The sequence below is a fragment of the Miscanthus floridulus genome, chromosome 1 (assembly GCF_019320115.1).
Source record: "Miscanthus floridulus cultivar M001 chromosome 1, ASM1932011v1, whole genome shotgun sequence".
Classification (NCBI taxonomy): domain Eukaryota; kingdom Viridiplantae; phylum Streptophyta; class Magnoliopsida; order Poales; family Poaceae; genus Miscanthus; species Miscanthus floridulus.
Genome location: NC_089580.1, coordinates 21,156,427 through 21,176,329, shown reverse-complemented (window position 1 = coordinate 21,176,329; position 19,903 = coordinate 21,156,427). Strand labels below are relative to the sequence as shown.

The 19,903-nt window shown below is 42.3% G+C and overlaps 2 protein-coding genes across 2 annotated transcripts; both read right to left on the bottom strand.

The window, feature by feature from the left end:
• Positions 1-2,250: 2,250 nt before the first annotated feature.
• LOC136453085 (adenylyltransferase and sulfurtransferase MOCS3-1-like) lies at positions 2,251-3,280 on the bottom strand. The gene is made up of 4 exons (XM_066453664.1): positions 3,185-3,280; positions 3,024-3,074; positions 2,753-2,917; positions 2,251-2,670 (listed from the first exon to the last, which is right to left on the bottom strand). Exons 1-4 carry the CDS (start codon positions 3,278-3,280, stop codon positions 2,302-2,304), a joined length of 681 nt encoding a protein of 226 aa, XP_066309761.1. The 3' UTR covers positions 2,251-2,301.
• A 15,385-nt stretch (positions 3,281-18,665) lies between these two features.
• Positions 18,666-19,652, bottom strand: LOC136475472 (mitogen-activated protein kinase kinase 9-like). The gene has a single exon (XM_066472948.1). It carries the CDS (start codon positions 19,650-19,652, stop codon positions 18,666-18,668), a length of 987 nt encoding a protein of 328 aa, XP_066329045.1.
• Between the last annotated feature and the right edge of the window lie 251 nt (positions 19,653-19,903).

Below are 19,903 nucleotides of genomic sequence, written 5' to 3'. Positions count from 1 at the left end.
CGCGCTGTCGCGTTCACCAAAGCCGCCACCGCCGCCGCCGCCCTCGCACGGCGCCGCGCCGGCCTGCCATCGCCCGCACTGCCCTGCTCTTACCCTAGCGACCGCTGCCCTGCTCTCTCCCTCCCTCTAGCCGCCGCCGGAGCCTCGTCGCGACGGCGGCCCAGCCGCGCCGCTGCCCCCGCCCCCAGCGCGAGGGCCGCGGTGGTCGCCTCCGTCGCCGCCTTCGTCGAGTCCGCCGGATTCCCGTGCGCCCTCGCCGCCCTCCAGTCCGAGGCCAGCCTCGAGGTACCAACTCCCCTGTAATCCGATCACATGATTACATTACTCTGTTTCTGGTGTTCAGAATATATTTTAAGGTTCCGTTCTGTGATGCTCTGTTTTCTTTCTGTGCTACTATGAGCGTTTCTGGTTTCTCCACCATGGTGGATGGTACAGTAATCGTCAATTATCATTTTTTTAGTGTGGTATATATTGTTCTTGCAATTTTCGATGTCTGCCTGCTGATTCGTGCTCATTACATAGATTAGACTACTATGTATAGTTTTCTGTTTCTGATAAATCATTATATAGATTACACTACTATGTATAGTTTTCTGTTTCCGATGAATCCATGTCTAGCGTTGTAGATGAGATGAGTGGTCCTGGTTTGTGAACTGAGGTTTGGATTCAGAAGTGGAGGATCTCTCTGCATGTCAATATCCATTCACCAATTTTGATGCGTTAGACCTATAGTGGTAGATTGTTAAGAGGGCGCCCTTTGTGCTATTACTGCTTAATGTACTCTCTTGTAAGTAGTGATACATGTTGTCACTTTGCCTTTGTTTAGAGAGTAATCTGCTAGTTTCCCTTTTGTTTTTTTTGCTTGCCTTTTAAGTGAGTAGTCTTCTTTGGCAGTAGCTCAGCATCCTTCAGGTTCTCATTACTTTATCATTTGTTGAGTGTTCCTAGAAAGCTCTCAGATTTGACGGCGGCCCAGCCGCGCCGCTGCACCCGCCCCCAGCGCGAGGGCCGCGGTGGTCGCCTCCGTGGCCGCCTTCGTCGAGTCCGCCGGATTCCTGCGCGCCCTCGCCGCCCTCCAGTCCGAGGCCAGCCTCGGTACCAACTCCACTGTAATCCGATCACATGATGAAACCTCGAATCAATTTGGTTTGTGTTCATTCTGATTCCAAAATTGTTTTGGTGTTAATCTGCATAGTTTTCATATGCCTCTTTGCGGTGGCTGCTTCTTTTAATTAGGTCTATCTGCAATTTCACATATATCATTTTGTTTGAGTGACCTTGTGGTAAACTGTTCTGAAATAATTATCAGACTATCAAAATATCTGTATCGTTTGAGAGAAATAGGATCAAAGTAGGATCTTGCTTCTTCCGGATAATTCTGCATGTCAAGCTCATGCGGCAAGGAATGCTCCACTGTCTTCTTTGACATGTGATCGAAGTAGGACTAGTAGTTAGCTTTTATATTTAGGAGATGAGTGGTATTTGCATATATTAATACTAAGGCATGGTTTGTCTGGAATTGAAATTCTGGAATGCAAGCCAGCAAATCCTAGGCAATTAGTGCCATAGGAGAAATGTGAATCCAGAGGGTGGCAGTAGCACGATCAGAATATATAGGCCATATTGCTGCCTTTGAAGTCTGCGTCAATCTCACACACATCTGTTGTCCAATTTCACACCATCCAGTGCGCTTGAGCCCCAAGTCCCAACAGACTTCCTTGTAACTTGAATGCCCAACTTGTGTTCTTTGGTAGAATATAGTTACTTCAAATTTTGTAAAGAAATCAATACGCGGCAGAAATCTCAATGGGATGGTGTGTGTTTTTTTAAAAAAAAATGTGCATGGCTGCACGTTACTGAACGTTTTTTTGCTGTTTGATTGATAAAAAAAATTATTCCCATCATCAAATCTTATTTTTGATCTGCTGCCTTTGAAGTAATTTTGTAGCTTAAATCTTATTTTGTCCATGGCATGAGCCATCACGGATTTAACATACAAGTCTTCCATAATGTTGTTTTTTGTGTGTGTTGCAAGTACACGGTATTGTAAAATAAGTACTCAAATAATAGTATCAGAGTTCTCATTCTTACAACAACAGCAACTCTGGCGGCATTCAAACTGTTACAAGGTACAAGGTAGGAACTCGAACAAGTTGATCATTCTTAAGCCGAGAACAATAGCTAACCGCGTGGGAAACAATCTTAAACTCACTCCCACAAGCTCTGACCTTAATCATGAATCCTCATAGGAGGCATATAATTGTTTTTTGACTGAAAAGGAGGCTTGTTACATCCATTTCGCTAGTACACAGGGAAATCAGGATTAACATCTCGTCCCCACGCCTGCAGCCCACCGATGATATCCTTCGCAGAAGCAAATCCCTTCTCGTGGAGAAGCTTGACGGCTCTCTGAGAGTCATTGCCTCTTCTACACACGACAACCAAGGTTGATGCCTCTCCTGTTTCCTTCAGTGAGGTTTCAAGTGTAGGTAGCTTCTCTTCCAACATGGAGAGCGGGATGTTCAGAGAAGGAGAAATCGAAGCTATTTGGAAGTGATGTGCGGGTCGTACGTCCAATAATAGATGAGGTTCACTATTGTCAACCAGTTTTTTGTAATCTCTGCAAGTGATTCGGGCGCTCTCTGGGAGTAGGTTCACACTTGGTGCTGCCTGCAGTAAATGTAACAGTCGACGAAGACAAAGATTTCAAGATCATTCTTGATATGATCTGAACTGCATACATTCACATTACCTTATCAGACATTGGTGATTGAGTGAAGTTCTCATAGTCAAACTTCTGAAAATCTTGTTCTGTGAAAAAGGAATTTTTGCCACAATGGGTGCAATCTGGAGAGCTTCGACGAAGCTTAACCTGCAAATATGCATATACTTGATAATGAGCTATATTAAGACAGTCCTATAGCTATGCGTCCAAGCAATGCAAACAACTTCGAAGGATCAGAAGATGTTAATAATTTGCAGGATGACCTACAGTGATGACCATAATCCACTTAATGGCAGACCACCTGCAAATAGGATGAATCCTCAAACAGGGTTTCAAATGGCATTGGCGACTGAAAATCACAGTAAGTGCTGGGAGAAGAAACCAGGCAAGATCATGCGGATGCTTTGGTGGCTACTTCACATTACATTCCTTTGAAGTTAGAAGGCTTGTAACACTAACCACGTGGGCGGCAGCGCCCGCGTCCGCTTCCTCGGCGGTGCGCACGATGGCCAGCAGCGCCGGTGGCGCCAGCGCGAGGCGCGTGACGCCGAACATGCCCATCGCAGATAGCACCGCGGCGGTGTCGAACCTGCCCCTGGTCGTGTGCAGCACGCCAGCACTAGCGTCAGTGTCGGCGCTGGCGCCTCCTCCTCATGGCGCGCTTGGATCTAGGTTTCATGGCCCCCATCCTCTCCTGCCTCCTCTTGCTCCACCATGGACGAACGCCGAGGGCGGCGCCCGAGCGGAGTACGGCGAGGAGGAGGGCAACGCCCAAGCGGATGACGGCGAGGAGGAACGAGGGGTAGGGGTGGCCCGTTGCCCTGCGCCCGGCCTCCTCCCATCGGCGGCGGCGGCGGCTCGCAGGATGGCGGCGGTGGAACCCTAGAAGAAGTAAACGACATATTCATTTAACTAACTATACTAATTGTATTATCCATCCTAACTATATTACTCAAAATATTATTTTTGCATTTATAGAGTTACCGTTTTACCCTTTATAAAAAAACTACGAGAATGGAATTACCGCCCAGTCCTAATCCCCACATTTGCGGAGGCAATGGAAGGCGATTTTTGCGCATATGGCCCACCGATCATAGACACAGCAATCGCCTCCCGTTGCCTCCGTCCCATTGCCTCCCGTTGCCTCCTACCTTTGTTGCCGTTGGATTGGCTGCTCTCGGTCGATGTCAGCCATCGAATTTTTCCCCAATTATTGCAAAAAAAATCATTTTTCTATAGCATGTAGACACTTATACATTAAGCACACTCAACACTACGAGGACACGTATATACGCCAAATCATGAGCACCTCTGAAATATGAGCCCATATATTTCAAATTTGATAAAGTCATTGTCTGTGTCTCAATATCGACGGACGTGTCGCCTACCACTGAACAACGACGTTAAATTCTAGAATAAATTTAGAAAAATATGAACACCTATGTTAAATCGAGAACTTGGCTCTGTTGGTGCACGCCGCTGCTGTTGGCTGCGCCAAACTTATGGCGACCAAATCATGCGCCAGACGTTGGCAACCGGTGGCACAAAAATGAAATAGCTTTCTATGGCTGCGTTCTATGGTTGCGTCACGCCGCAAATTCAGCAACCAACCAAACATATGCCCAAGCTTAGGCACGAGAGCTGTGGCAGATTGTGGCAAGCTATGGTAGCCAACCAAACACACCTTTAAATCCAAGTAGATAGGTTTCATCACAAAAAAATCTAACCAGTTGAGGTACGCCAAATTTGTTTATACATGAATTACTTGGTGAACATAATAATCATGCTATAATCAAACTAGCAATTACAGACATGATTATGCCATCGGTAGACTAATCGATGACGTCGCGGTTGAAAGGTGAAGACAGAACGATCGACTCATGGCCCTCTGAGTGGGACGTCGTGGCCGGGTTTTGTTTCGATCGACCAAATCAGCCTTCGATCGAATTAAGGCCAGCAAGTCACTATTCTAGTACGGGTGCCACTCAGCCTGACAGCGACAGTGAACGCGCGACCGTGATCGTTCGTTGCCTTGCCTGAGATCGAGCACATCAAATCAAAGCATCACCATCCATGCATGTAGGCAGGCATATGTAGCCGTCACGCGTCAAATGGCTGCTTTGTTGTTTGCGTCTCTTGGCTTGATTCCATCCAATGGAGGATAAAGCGCCCGAACATCGTTACACGCCCTGTTTGTTTATGCTTGTTTGGCTGATAAGTCATGGTTGAAAGTACTGTTGGCTGATTTGGTATGAGAGAAAAATACTATTTATTGGCTGAAAAAGTTGCCAGCATGGCGCACCACCTTTTTCCATCCTGGACTTGTTCCTTCTTATTAAGCCTATACAAGTCGCCTCAGCAAGTTGCCAGCACCGAGAGAGGCTGAAGTTGTTTCAGGCATCATACTATCATACACACCGTCCTTAGATCAACTTTCCTGTTGTAATAAATTCAGTTACTTCAAAGTGAAATTTGACCGTGTCATTTACCTGCTATGGACAGCTCGCAAAGCAAGAAGTATAATACATCCATGTACCAAAATCTATTGTGTGATGTGTTTACTTGTACACATTGATGCCGTTTAGGTGTTTGCTGAATTGCCGGAGTGAATATATAAGAGTCAAAACAAATAATTGACATTGTGCATGATGCACCCTGGCAAAAAATTGGGTTGTAATCTCTTCCAAATTTTATAGTGCCTTTTTTCCAACATACATTTGGGATATATATATATATATATATATATATACACCAAAATGTCATATGTTCATGCACCAGCCCTTCAACCATCTATGTTTTTTTTACAGGCTGCACGAAAAAAATCTAATGGCGTATTCCAGTTCTTTTCTTCAGTGTTGCCATGCACAAAGCTAAACTGAAGAGGCTCCACACATAGTCTACAGCCCTCGGGTACACTGTTTATGCATTGTTTTCCCTGTTCAAATATTTCGAGGATTCTTACGCTTATCTATTCATGTGCTTCTTTCATTTAACCTGATTTTATTTGTTTACATGTATTTAGTTGCCAGGTGTAAAAAACATCGTCTGCAGGGTTGTGTGCTCATTGAAAATAGCTCCCCTGGCTATGAAAACCAAACTCGGTGGTATGGTCAATTCTGCAAAATTGATATTCAGACCAAAGTATCACACTAGATTCGCTTTGGCTTTCATGCTCTGTCATTATCTTAATGCAGGATATGGTTACTTTGGTTAGGACTTCCTGCTCTTTATTGTCCTACACCGCATTCTCCTTTTGTTAGGAATTTGGCAAGAACACCTTCTTAGTACTGATCATTATGAATCCTAGGTGGCCAAGACTGTTAATTGTTCCTACTGACACATGATAGTAGCTCACGGTCGCTGACGGTTGCTAATTTATCTGTCCTTTTGCATCTCATGCATTGATTTATGTTGACAGAAAATTATTATCATACACTGTTTTTTCCAATCTTTTGTTTTATTATAGTACTTCTTACAATTGTGATATGTTTAGTGTCGTAACAGCTACACGCGTTTCCATCACATGCATATTGAGGTTTCCCGTTTCCGAATGCATTTCTATGCTGACTGGACTGGAAACATTACCTGTGTATCCATGTTTTTTGGTGGTTCAGCAGGAAAATGCTACTGCCATATTCTTTTGCGCATTGGCGGTAAAAGCACCACCATGGAAATCAAAGAAGGCTTTTAAAAAATTATTTAACAACGTCCGCGAACAATTTCACTTGGCCTTCCAGACTTTACGTACTCTTCTAAACCTTTCAATCTGTGGATTTCATAGTTTCCTGCCAATAGCTCTGCATCAGTTTTAGATTTATTTTGTCAGATGCATATTATTCCTCTCTAACTCGTACATATGTCGTTACCTGCTTACCTTCAAATTTTGTGGGGAATAAGACTTCCATTGATTTTTTTGTATACATTAGTTCGCCTCAGCTTTGTTTCTGTACGCATGCTATGGTGTCTTCTTGAGATTTTACATTTGTCTTCTATTTTGCAGGTTTGCCTCATTTGCCTAATATAAGCTACAGGTACATGCATTTTTCCATTCTGCTGATACCACTTAAGGTACTGACAATATTATATGCCTTCTAGATTTTTTGTCCACATACCTAAAGTCAATTGTTACCCCCAAAAAGTGCCCAGTCTAATTCTGACCTTGCCAATATGTACTTCCTAGAATTATTCCATGAGTTCAATTATGCCCTCCATATAACTTCACATAACTCTACTCTGTTGTCTACTGATTCTTCTCTACCACATGCAGTATGCCTATATCCCATGTTTTATTTTACCATAACGATTCTTCTATTTTCCCTTTCTGCGTCTATTATGAGACTATTCTCAGATATACACATAGTTTGCGTATTTCACTGCCATGGATACACTAAATTCAGCAAGTTCTAATTAACAATATAATGCAGATTGCCTGCCTATAGCTGCTGCTAATCCTAAAAAAGGGTATGCTGCTGTTAATCATTCAAAAAATGGCATACTGGTGTTACTTAAATAGGATATGTGCTTTGTATTTCTCTAAGCCATGTCAAACATCTCATCTGTGTTTTCTTTAAATGTCTGATAGTTTCCTGACAATTAAACTCTATACGAACCCAACTAGGCTCCATGGTACAAGGCATGTGTCCATGCTGAACTCCTCGCTTAAATTTGGACCAATTTTTTTGTAATCATAAAACAATAGAAATCATAGTCCTTCTTGATTTTCATTTCATCAAGATAAAATGCTGATGGTAACCACCTTCACTGTTGCCTATCACTTCCAGTCTCCACAAGTTCATACTAAGCACTTTTGATTTCCTCCCTTTTTCCCATGTTGGTTCAGACCCATGAGCACAGCTGCACAGAGATCAGTTTGGCAGGCTCCTCAGGTATTCCCTACAGATCAATTAGTCAGTACTCGAAAGTTTGTTGATGTATGTTCTTTTGCCTGTTCATGTTTTACCTTTTAATCTTTTTTCCTATTGTTTTTTTATTCAAATAACCTTGGTACATGTCAATTGTACATGTAACTACCAACGCAATAAGAAAGTTTCTCATCTGCCTTCTTTAATTAATGGGAATTGGCTATACGCTGCAAGCCTGCAGCAATAAAGTCTTATCGTCTTTTTCTTATGCAGATACAGATCCTACATGATCTTAGTTCTCGCGAACAACGAGTGGATGATATAGAGATGGCTTGATGTTAACATCATGGCATTCCTTGATCAATTAGATAGTTTAACGTATTTTGTCAAAACCAAACTGTTTGATCGCTGCTAACTGTATAGATTTAACACTTAATGATCGATGCTATCTTCTGCTAAATGAAATTATTAATGAGTAAGAAAAAGAATTGTGAGTCTGTGTCACCATGCTTAACTTCATAGCTTACTCTACATCTATATGTGCTTTCAGGTTGCTCTGTTTGCAATGGTTACAGGTTCCAGAAATAACTTTTCTGTTGAGTCTTGCTTCTATATATATCTATCCATTGGAGGACATCAGCATGCTGTTATTTTTTAATGAAATTGTTATCCACCCGTTGACAAGTAATAGATGATTCAGTTTGTAATACTTAGCCATTTTTAATTTGGTTTAGTAATAGCTATGTCCATATAGCAATGTCGTCTCCTTTCTGAAAAAGTATAGCAGTACGATCGAACTCCAGCTCGCGGCAACGCGCGGGGGTTCCTGCTAGTATATATAGTCCAGGCGGTTATTAATCTATACCACTGTACCAGTAGTGTTGCTTAAATTTAACAATCAGAGTTTTAGAGCCAACGAATCAGCTGTGTGCTTGCATTGTGCTTAAGCAAGAAAAACTTACGTTTCTCTTTGACACACAAGAAACCTTCAGGTGTTCCCCGAGGAATAGCTGGAGTAAATCAAAACCGTTGAACACAACAAAAAAAAAGTTGTGGCCTAGAACCTAGAATTTATTAAGTAAAAGAAAAAATATCAGATTTTGAATAAAAGATGTCATAAATATTATTAGAGTTTTAATTTAACACATGTATAAAAAAGTTGCAACAGCTAATAAGATCAAAAGTTGAAAGCTAATATACATATTCATGATGCACAAAAGGGATGGAATATAAATGCTTACATAACTTGTTTTTAACTAAATACATATTATGCTAAAAAAACATTACAAACCTAAGAAATTCTGACTATAGGCTCACAACAGAGCCTTCACGTTAATTCTCACGAACGTATACTAGAAAAAAAAGATAAATTCTAGAAACTCTCATACAAAGTTAGAAAGATACATAACCATTTTACAAAATCCTAGAAACTCTTGCAAAAACGGCTCTTTATTTTTTTATACAAAATTACAAAGATACATAATAATAACCATTTAAAATCAAGGGAATTTCGTACGCTCCAACGGCACGAAGAAGTAAGCACTCCTATCAGTGCGTGTGCGTGGCCAGGTACTTTCGTACCAGCGTACATGTAAAACGGTGAACGTGACCGGAATGCTTGTGCACATACGGCCCTGCATCTTCTAGTGAAATAGCTACCGTGATTAACTAGCACTAGAGAACAAACATTTGATCCTCGGCTAAAATAGACTCTAGTTCCGGCATTTTTTTACGCTCGGAACTAGAGATATCTTTAGTCCCGGTTGGTGGCTTCAACCGGAACTAAAGGTCCCTCCCAACGGCTACTACGCCAGACAGAGGTGGCAAGGACCTTTAGTCCTGATTAGAGCCACCAACCGGGACTAAAGGTAGACTTTTACTCCCGGTTGGTGGCTCCAACCGGGACTAAAGGTCTCTGCCACCTCTGTCTGGCGCAGGAGCCGTTGGGAGGGACCTTTAGTCCCGGTTGGAGCCACCAATCAGGACTAAAGGTCCCCCTTTATATATCGGCCGTCTCCTTCTTTCTCCCCGAGCCCGAGCTCAGCATATTTTGAAGCTCACTGCACTAGTGTTCTTGCTTCCTCCCTCCATTGTTCCTCCATCCATTCTTCGATTCCTCCGTCGATTTCTTCGATTCCTCCGTCGATTTTTCAGTTGTAAAGGTTACCAATCTCACTCTCATTTTTCACCATTGTCTTATCTCATTTTTGTTCACTATATATATATGGTTCTTTATTGTGGTTTTTTTTTTTCATTTGTAAGCAATTTGAGCTCAAAATCACTTCAAGCTTGCATATTTACATGAAGGAAGGTTAAAGTAGCTATTAAAAACTAGTATTCACCGTTCATTTGTAGCATGCATAGCACACTTCATTGTTTAGAGATATAGAGAATTTTAGAGTTTTTTTATTTTATTTGTTTATAAAATGAGAAATTTATAGTGTATTAAAAAATGAGTATAGGGACTAGTGCCTCCGACTGGTATGACAGATGCAATGCAAGGCCGTGCAATAGAAAGCAAATCCGTTCTCTTTTGACGATACGCCCGAACAGCCGGGCCTAACAGATTTGGTGGTTGAACGGGTCCGTCGGCCGTCGCCGTGCGACTGTACGACAAAGAACGGCATCGATCGACCATAGTATTTTATTGTTCGGAGTCCGATCCGGGGTGCAATGCAACGCAATGACAATTAACAATGCGTTGCTAGGTCAAAATATGGTCATTTCTATGGACTCCGCGACTAAACATTTTATTTTAACTTTTTATGAAATGAAAAACTTAGAAAATAGTTAGAAAATTATAGAAAATGCGTACCAGTTGAACTTGCGGACCGTGTTCAGCTCGGCGAGCATGTTCTCTGCCGAGCGGTAACAGACATCAAGGAGGAGTTTTGATTCTACGAGGGAGAGCGGCAACGGTCGTGGAAGACCGTGTTCCCTTCCTCGTAGAATCAGAGCTCTTCCTTGACCAAGTACGGTGCCGTCCGGTGGAGAAATGCTCGCCGAGATGATCACGTAAGCAAGGTCAACTAGTACGGATGGTTATTTATTAAAACATGTTTTTGAGCTGTAAATCCTGCTGGCCGTCTTCTTCCTCCCCGAGCCCGCCTGAGAGCTTAAGTTCAAATTTAAGCAGTGTTCTTTCTCTTTCTCCATCCATTCTTCGATTCCTCTATCAATTTCTTTGATTCCTCCATCGATTCTTTGGTTCTAAAGGTTACCAACTTTATACTCTCATGTTTTATCATTGTCTTATCCCATTTTGTTCACTATATATATATATGGTTCTTTATTGTGGTTTTTTTCATTTATAAGCAATTTGAGCTCAAAATCACTTCAAGCTTGCATATTTACATGAAGGAAGGTTAAAGTAGCTAGTTGAACTAGCGTACCGTGTTCATTTCGGCGAGCATGTTCTCTGCCGAGCGGTAACGGACGTCAAGGAGGAGCTTTGATTCTATGAGGGAGAGCGGCAACGGTCGTGGAAGACCGTGTTCTCTTCCTCGTAGAATCGGAGCTCTTCCGTGGCCAAGTACGGTGTCGTCCGGTGGAGAAATGCTCGCCGAGATGATCACGTAAGCAAGGTCAACTAGTACGGATGGTTATTTATTCACACGTCCCGATATCGTTGCAGTAGTCTGTCAATCACCGTACCCAAACATAGTATATATATAAATATAAACGATAATCGATTGTTATGTGTGTACACTCCCATTCTTCTGTTAATTTACGGAAATATCATATGAATTACTTACCTGCCGCAGTAAAAGACGAGAACACAATGACCATTAAAAATATCATTGTTTAGAGATATAGATAATTTTATAGTTTCTTAATTTTATTTGTTTATAAAATGAGAAATTTATAGTGTATTAAAAAATAAGTATAGAGAGTAGATGGCAACTGCTTCCGGGTCTTCGGCCTCTCATGGGTTTCCAAAGCGACTTAGGCCGGGCCTCCCTCTCATTCCATGCGGCAAGTGTCGTGATGAGACGAAGATTGTGATGAAGTACCGAGTGAAGAAGGAGGGTCCCAACAAGGATTGTATCTTCTACAAGTGTCCGGATCGCAATGTGAGTTATTTTATCGTATTTAATGATTATGGTTAGTTTATATCTATTTTCATGATGGTTGTGATTAAAGTTCTAATTTTTTGTTTTAATTTCAGTGGGATGGCAGTGGACGATGTTCAGGCTTCTACTGGGAGGAAGAGTATGTTGAACTCGTGTAAAAATATCTTGTACAATAGGCAGATACGACGGCTAATGAGACAGTGATCTAGTCGAAGAAGCCTAAAGATGTTGCACAATCGGGGGATATGTCTGTTTTAGTTAAGATTGGTCGTGAAATCCTTGTGCTCCTGAAATGTATTTTAGCTTTAGTTCTTTTAGTGGTAGTTGGGATTGTCTACATTGTAGCGATGCTTTCATAAATTTGTACCTTTTGTGGTGGCACACATGTTGTATAAATAATTAATTATGATCTTGGTTTTAATATGGTATTTATGTCATGTAATGCAGATGAGCCGGCATTGGATGTACAATGCTGATCGCCGCTCCCAAGAGTTCATTGACGGTGTGCATTCTTTGTTACGTGTGGCCGAGGCAAACAAACGCGACGGTTTCATGTGCCGCCCATATGCCATATGTAAGAATACGGTGGAATATCCTTGCTCAAGGACTCTTCATTCACACTTGTTCAAGTCGGGTTTCATGCCAAACTATATTTATTGGACAAAGCACGGAGAAACCGGCGTTGTAATGGAAGAAGGTGAAGAAGAACAATGGGACGACAATGATATTATTCCCGATGGTGCGTGCTTCAATGATACTGTAATGGGAGAAGCTGAAGAAGAGGTAGCCACAGAAGATGAGCCTGCTGATGATCTTTGTCAGGTCATTCGTGACACACAAAGAGAATGTGAAAGTGAAAAGGAGAAGATCAAGTTCGAGCGGATGCTAGAAGATCACAAGAAATTGTTGTACCCAACTTGTGATGCAGGGCAGAAAAAGTTGGGAACCACACTAGAATTGCTGCAATGGAAGACAAAGAATGGTGTATCTGACAAGGGATTTGGAGAGTTACTAAAAATCCAAAAGAAGATGCTTCCAAAGGATAATGAATTGCCCGCCACTACCTACGAAGCAAAACAAATTGTCTGTCCTATGGGGCTAGAAATCGAGAAGATACATGCATGTCCTAATGACTGCATCCTGTACCGTGGCAAAGAGTACGAGAAATTGGATGCATACCCGGTATGCCATGCATCACGGTATAAGATCAGGCGAGATGACCCTGGTGATGTTGAGGGCGAACGTCCGTGGAAGAAAATCCCTACCAAGGTTATGTGGTATGCTCCTATAATACCACGCTTGAAACGTCTGTTCAGAAACAAAGAACATGCAAAATTGTTGCGATGGCACAAAGAAGACCGTAAGGTAGATAATATGTTGAGATACCCTGCTGATGGGTCCTAGTGGAGAGCAATCGACAGAGAATTCTCGGAGTTTGCAAATGACGCAAGAAACTTAAGGTTTGCTTTAAGTACAGATCGTATCAATCCTTTTGGAGAGCAGAATAGTAGTCATAGCACTTGACCTGTTACTCTAAGTATCTACAACCTTCCTCCTTGGTTATGCATGAAGCGGAAGTTCATTATGATGTCTGTGCTCATCCAAGGCCCGAAGCAACCTGGTAATGACATCGATGTGTACCTGAGACCACTTATTGACGAACTTCTCATTTTGTGGAATAAAGAAGGTGTACGTGTGTGGGATGAGTACAAACAGGAACACTTTGATCTGCGAGCATTGTTGTTCGTAACAATCAATGATTGGCCTGCTCTAAGTAATCTTTCAGGACAGTCAAACAAGGGATATAATGCATGCACACACTGCTTTGGTGATATTAGAGGTGTATTCTTGAAAAAATATCGAAATGTCATGTACCTTGGCCATCGTCGATTTCTTCCTGCAAATCACCCCGTAAGAAAGAAAGGCAAGCATTTTAAAGGGAAGGCAGACCACCTGACCAAGCCTCGCAACCGAACCGGTGAGGATATACTCGATATGGTCAATGATGTGAAAGTAGCCAACCTGTTCCGAACGACGCTAACGATCACGCACCCATGTGGAAGAAGAAGTCCATATTTTATGACCTACCCTATTGGCAAGTCCTAGAGGTCCGCAGCTCGATCGATGTGATGCACCTGACGAAGAATCTTTGTGTGAACCTGCTAGGCTTCATGGGTGTGTATGGAAAGCCTAAGGACATATTTGAAGCACGACAGGACCTGTGTTGTTTGAGAGAAAGAGACAACCTATATCCAGAGAAGACAGATGATGGACGCTATTACTTACGTCCTGCCAGCTACACTCTAAGCAAAGAGGAGAAGGAAATCATGTTTGAATGCTTAAATAATATCAAGGTACCATCTGGATTCTCCTCGAATATAAAGGGTATTATAAATGTGCCAGAGAAGAAATTCTATAACTTAAAGTCCCATGACTGTCATGTTCTCATGACACAATTACTTCCAGTTGCATTAAGAGGAATTCTACCTCCAAATGTACGTCTAGCCACCGTGAAATTATGTGCATTCCTTAATGTAATTTCTTAGAAGGCAATTGATCCAACTGATCTAGCTAAACTACAGAATGATGTGGTTCAATGTCTCGTCAGCTTTGAGTTGGTGTTCCCTCCTTCCTTCTTTGATATCATGACACACCTCCTAGTTCATCTAGTCAAGGAGATTTTCATTCTCGGTCCTGTGTTCCTACACGACATGTTCCCCTTAGAGAGATTCATGGGAGTCCTGAAGAAATATGTTCACAACCGTGCTCGCCCAGAAGGAAGCATCGCCAAGGGCTATGGAACAGAATAGGTCATTGAGTTCTGTGTTGACTTTATTCCCAACGTTGACTCGATTGGTGTTCCTAAATCGAGACATGGGGGGAGACTAAGCGGAAAGGGGACACTAGGGAGGAAAACATATATTGGTACGAAGGATGATTATTTCAATAAAGCACATTACATAGTTCTACAGAACTCCTCTTTGGTAGATCCGTATATTGAGACACACAAGGATCTCTTACGATCCGAGTTTTTAGGGAAGACTGAAGCTTGGATTACGCGTAAGCACATGGAAACTTTCGACGATTGGTTGCAAAAAAAATATGAAGATGATGAGAGCATCCATGAGCAACTGTATTTATTGGCTATGCAACCATCATGGCATATCGTAACATACAAAGGGTACGAGATAAATGGGAACATATTCTACACAGTAGCCTAAGATAAAAGGAGTACCAACTAAAATAGCGGTGTCCGCATAGATGCCATAGACCCGAATGGGGATAAACAGACATATTATGGCCGCATAGATGAAATATAGGAACTAGAATATGCACCTACTTTGAAGATCCCATTGTTCAAGTGCCAATGGTTCAAGGTGACCAGAGGCGGGGTAATAATAGACAACGAGTATGAAATGACAACAGTAGACCTTAGTAATATTGGGTACAAAGACGAACCATTCGTCCTTGCCAAGGATGTGAATCAGGTGTTCTATGTCAATGATATGTCTACCAAACTAAAAAGAGGGAAAAACGATAATGACTCAACCAAAAAGCCAAAGCGCCACATAGTTCTTTCAGGGAAAAGAGTCATCGTGGGAATTAAGGACAAGTCGGACATGTCAGAAGATTATGAAAAGTATGACTGAATTCCGCCCTTCAAAGTGAACAAAGACTCTAGCATCTTGGTAAATGATGAGGACACTCCATGGTTACGACGCGATCATAACCAAGGGACATACATAAAGAAGAAGTTCACTGCTGTAGCCACTTGATGATATAGTGATTTAATGTAGTGTGTGTTTGAGATATTATGTAATAATTGTGAATTCAGATGTTTATTATGTCGTGTTTCAAATTAAATCAATGTTTGATTTGGTGGGATTTCTCTCTCGAAAAGTTAAATTAGGATATTGAGTGATGAAAAATTAAAATATTAACGTTAAAATGATGTGAAAACAAATTTCCTGTCCAAAACCAATAGTTTTAATAATTTTAATTAAACACTACATTTTTACATTAATAAAATAATAAATATTAGTTACATTATGTTTTATAATTATAACAAAAAATAAAAAAAAGTTAGGTTATAGATTTTTCCTATGTGCAATAAAGAAAACACATGCAGCAATCACTGGATATTGATGGACATCGATCTGGTGAAAAGTCGATAATCTATGACTCGATGAGAAAACCACAACAAGACTACCAAGATATGATAGATATTATCCAGAGGTAATTTTGGTATCTCTAGCAACTATATATACACACAAACATGATGATTAACTATATCTGATGACGTGACAAATTTTTTTATTGGGCAGTGTTTGGAAAACCTTTATTGAGAAACAACACATGGGAAAATGCAAAGCGCCACTGAATGTAATCCCTTTGAAAGTAAGTCCCCTAAATCGCATCATCTTTATTAATTAAACATATAGCTTTCGCCGGATCACCAGATTGGATGACAAATCTTTTTCTCGTAAAGTGATGTCTGAGGCAGGAACAGGGGAACAACTACTGTAGTTACTATGTTTGCAAGTTTATCAAGGTGGTCTCCCAAAAAACTCCTACAGAGAGACTCAAAGTACGTTAAAAATACACTATATATTCATTTAATTATTATTATTGATTGTGTTACTATGTCTTTATATATATATATATATATATATGTACATATATTAATTTATTTTCCTTTAATTCAAACATGTAGGCTCGATGGTTGGAAGAAAAGATCATACGGCAAGACCAAATCAAAGCAATTCAAGAGTCTATAGCCGAATTTTTTAATGAGCAGGTCATCGATTCCAAAGACGAGTTCTACTTCGACCCAACACTGCCATGGAAGCCAAGCTATAGGATGAGAGGAAACTTGTTATATCACAACAACTGTAATGCAATCTTTTGTAATATATGCACATGAAATAATATAATGTAAAATACACATTTGCATGCATGCATGTAAATATATATATATATATATATATATATATATATATATATATATATATATATATATATATATATATTTCTATGCTTGAATTGTGTGATTTAATACGTTTATTGTGCTTGAACCGAAACATACTATACGCGCATATAAATGTATAATTAGCAGCATACAATACGACTTCGAAAACCTATTTTGAAAAGAAAACAAAAAAATAAAAAGAAAAGAAAAAAGAAAAAAAAACCTTTAGTCCCGGTTCGTATTACCCACCAGAACTAAAGGGTGCCAGCCATCGTAGCATGTCAGGAGGCACCTTTAGTCCCGGTTGGTGTTACCCACCGGGACTAAAGGGGTAGTCTCAGATGTTTGCTCCTGAGTGAGAAATCGAGACTAAAAGGAGTTCCCCACTAGAAGTAAAGATCTGTTCTCTACCCGTGTAGGTGGCGTCTTTGCATCATAGGAGGACCCAGGACGTGACAAATGACGGTACGTGTTCTGTGTCCATCAAACTGATCACAAGCCGGGTGTTGTCAGGGGGTGTTTGATTCCTGACTAAACTTTATTTAGTATCATATTAGATGTTCAGATGTTAATTAGAATGATTAAATATAAGCTAATTATAAAATTAATTATATAGATAGAGTCTAATTTACGAGATAAATTTATTAAGTCTAATTAATCTATCAGTAGTATATGTTTACTAATAGCACCACATACGTCATCTCAATTCATCGCTTTCTTTTCGTTTTTCTTTCGATAACTTCAAGGATGCATTCGAATGCTAGCAAGCTAGCAACGCGTTTCAAGATGAGGTTGGGATCGATTTAGGAGATCGGCTGGATTAGTTTTTGCTATCCAATTGCCATTTTTTTATTCTTCTTCTAGCCAGAGTAGGATCATTACAGCAAAGAATGTCCGTGCAGATTTCTAACTACTTCTGACTATCAACCTTCAGTTTCGACAAATATCTCGAGTGCTATTTGCAAGTGGTCGACAGTTGCTCATGCAGTGTGGGCCACCGCATACCCTGGGGTCCGCCAGTCATAGAGGTAGGTAAAAAATTTTAATGTAAAAAAAATAAAAAAAAGGAAATTTTTATCGAATTACATAAGAAAATTTTTTGCTGCGCATACCCAGAGGTAAAAACCTAGGTCCGTCACTGCAGTTGCTGATCTTGGTTAGTGTATAATTTGGACATTGCCTGAGGGTGATACCAAGTTGCTAAAATATTATATCAAGTAATAATTCCCAAAAGGATCATAGCATTAAAGAAAAAGAATATGCCAAATGCCCAAATGTATATCATGGTCAAGCTGGGTTATGTTGTTATGCTACAATGTTTATAGCACCTTGGCAGAATGGGAAAAACTGAAAAAAAAAAAGTTGTATTAATAGTAAGCCTCTTTTCTTATTTCAGAACTTAGGGCTCGTTCGACTGGTTGAAAAACCAGCCGAATTTCACTATGCACGGATGAAAAACACTATTCACTCTCTCACAGATTCATCCAAATTTCTCCAAATTTCTCCTAGCGAACAGGGCCTTAATATGAAATTCTTTTTGCCATAGTGTAGCAGTCATCTAAATCAATATTAACTAAGACCAAATCTGGAAGAACTTGTCCACCCAGATTTAAGTCATCGACTTAACGCGGGTGCTCGTATTTTTCTAGATTTATTCTAGAATTTAACTATTCTTTCAGTGATAGACGATATGTCCATCAATGGTGAGGCTTTGTGGTGAGTCTAAGTGCATGTATATGAGTGTCAACGTATGTACTGTGTGATTTTTCACGAAAGAAATTAGGACAATATATGGACTAACATCTAGTTCAGTCAGATGTTTTCATAGTGGTGAGCTTGCGTGTATGTATATGAGTGTTTATGCACGTGTGATTATATGTATTCTCTGCGGTACGGGGCACTCGTGCAAGTGGCTCCACATGTCAATGTGACAATTAATGTGGTTCTTGTCCGGCCTGTTCGTTTCGGTTATTGTGTACAAATGTAACAATCCTACGGCTGTGTGATCAATCTAATGCCTAAGCGGCGCAGCCAGTTCAGGCTCCGGCCACCAGTCGCCAGAGCGCGTCTTTGGAGGCCGCGACGTCTCTTCTGGCGACGAACGGGTGCGCAAGAAGCTGCGCCACAGACGCCCGCTTGGTGTAGTCCTTCTGCAGGCAAGCGGCGACGAACGCACGGAGCTCCGGCGACGCTGCGCCGTCTGGCAGCGACGGCAGCTCGCCGAAGCAGATGGCGCACATGAGCGCCGCCCAGCTGGGCTTCTGCCCGGCGGGGAGCAGCGGGTACCGTCCCATGAGGAGCTCCAAAACGGTGACCCCCAGGCTCCACACGTCGGCGGCGCAGGGGTCGGCGTGTCCGTGGCGCTCCGTGTCGAACCTCTCGGGGCTCATGTACGCGGCGGTGCCCTCGTAGGCGGCGCAGTGGTCGCCGGCGCGCGAGAGGACCTTGGCGATGCCGAAGTCGGCTATCTTGACCTCCCCGGCGGCGCTGACGAGGAGGTTCGCCGGCTTGACGTCGCGGTGGACGACGCTGCGCGCGTGGAGGTGCGCCAGTCCGGCCAGCGCCTGCGCCGCGACCTCGGCGAGCGCGGCCTCCGGGAACGCCCCGCGCCGGGCCGCGACGGCGTCCAGCGAGCCGCCGTCCACGAGCTCGAGCAGGAGCGCGACGTCGCCGGGGGCCGCCGCGGGGAGCACGGAGTGGCACCGCACGACGTGAGGCGAGCTGTCGGCGCGCCGCAGGGCGTCCACCTCCGACGCGGCCCCGGGGTCGCAGCGGTGCAGCACCTTGAGCGCGTACAGCGCCGACGTCCGGCGGTGCGCGACCTTGTACACCGTGCCCCCGTTCCCGCGCCCCAGCACTGCGAGCCTGTCGAAGTCCGAGAGCCGGAACTCGCCGCTGGCTCGCGACGCGGACGTCGAGGCCGCCGGCGGCGGGTTGGGGTTGGGGTGCCGGAAGGCGCACGAGGGGACGTCGAGCGAGATGTGCAGCTGCGGAAGCCTCCTCTCTCTGAACGTCAGAGCCATTTGCACACTAACCACGAATAGCTTGAGATGGGAAACTGGGAAAGGGAGGATTTTTGCTAGAGGTGTGGCCTGCTTATATACTCAAATTTCCGATTAATTTAGCATTGGTGCTGATTGTGCTAGAGAGTGACAGGCAAGGACCGGTAATTTTCTGATTTGATTTCTTTTCATTTTTTACTTCAAGATTTTTACTTGGAAAACGATGGCGAACTTTCGGCTTGGTGCAAGCATTGCATTGCAGGTAGGCGTTA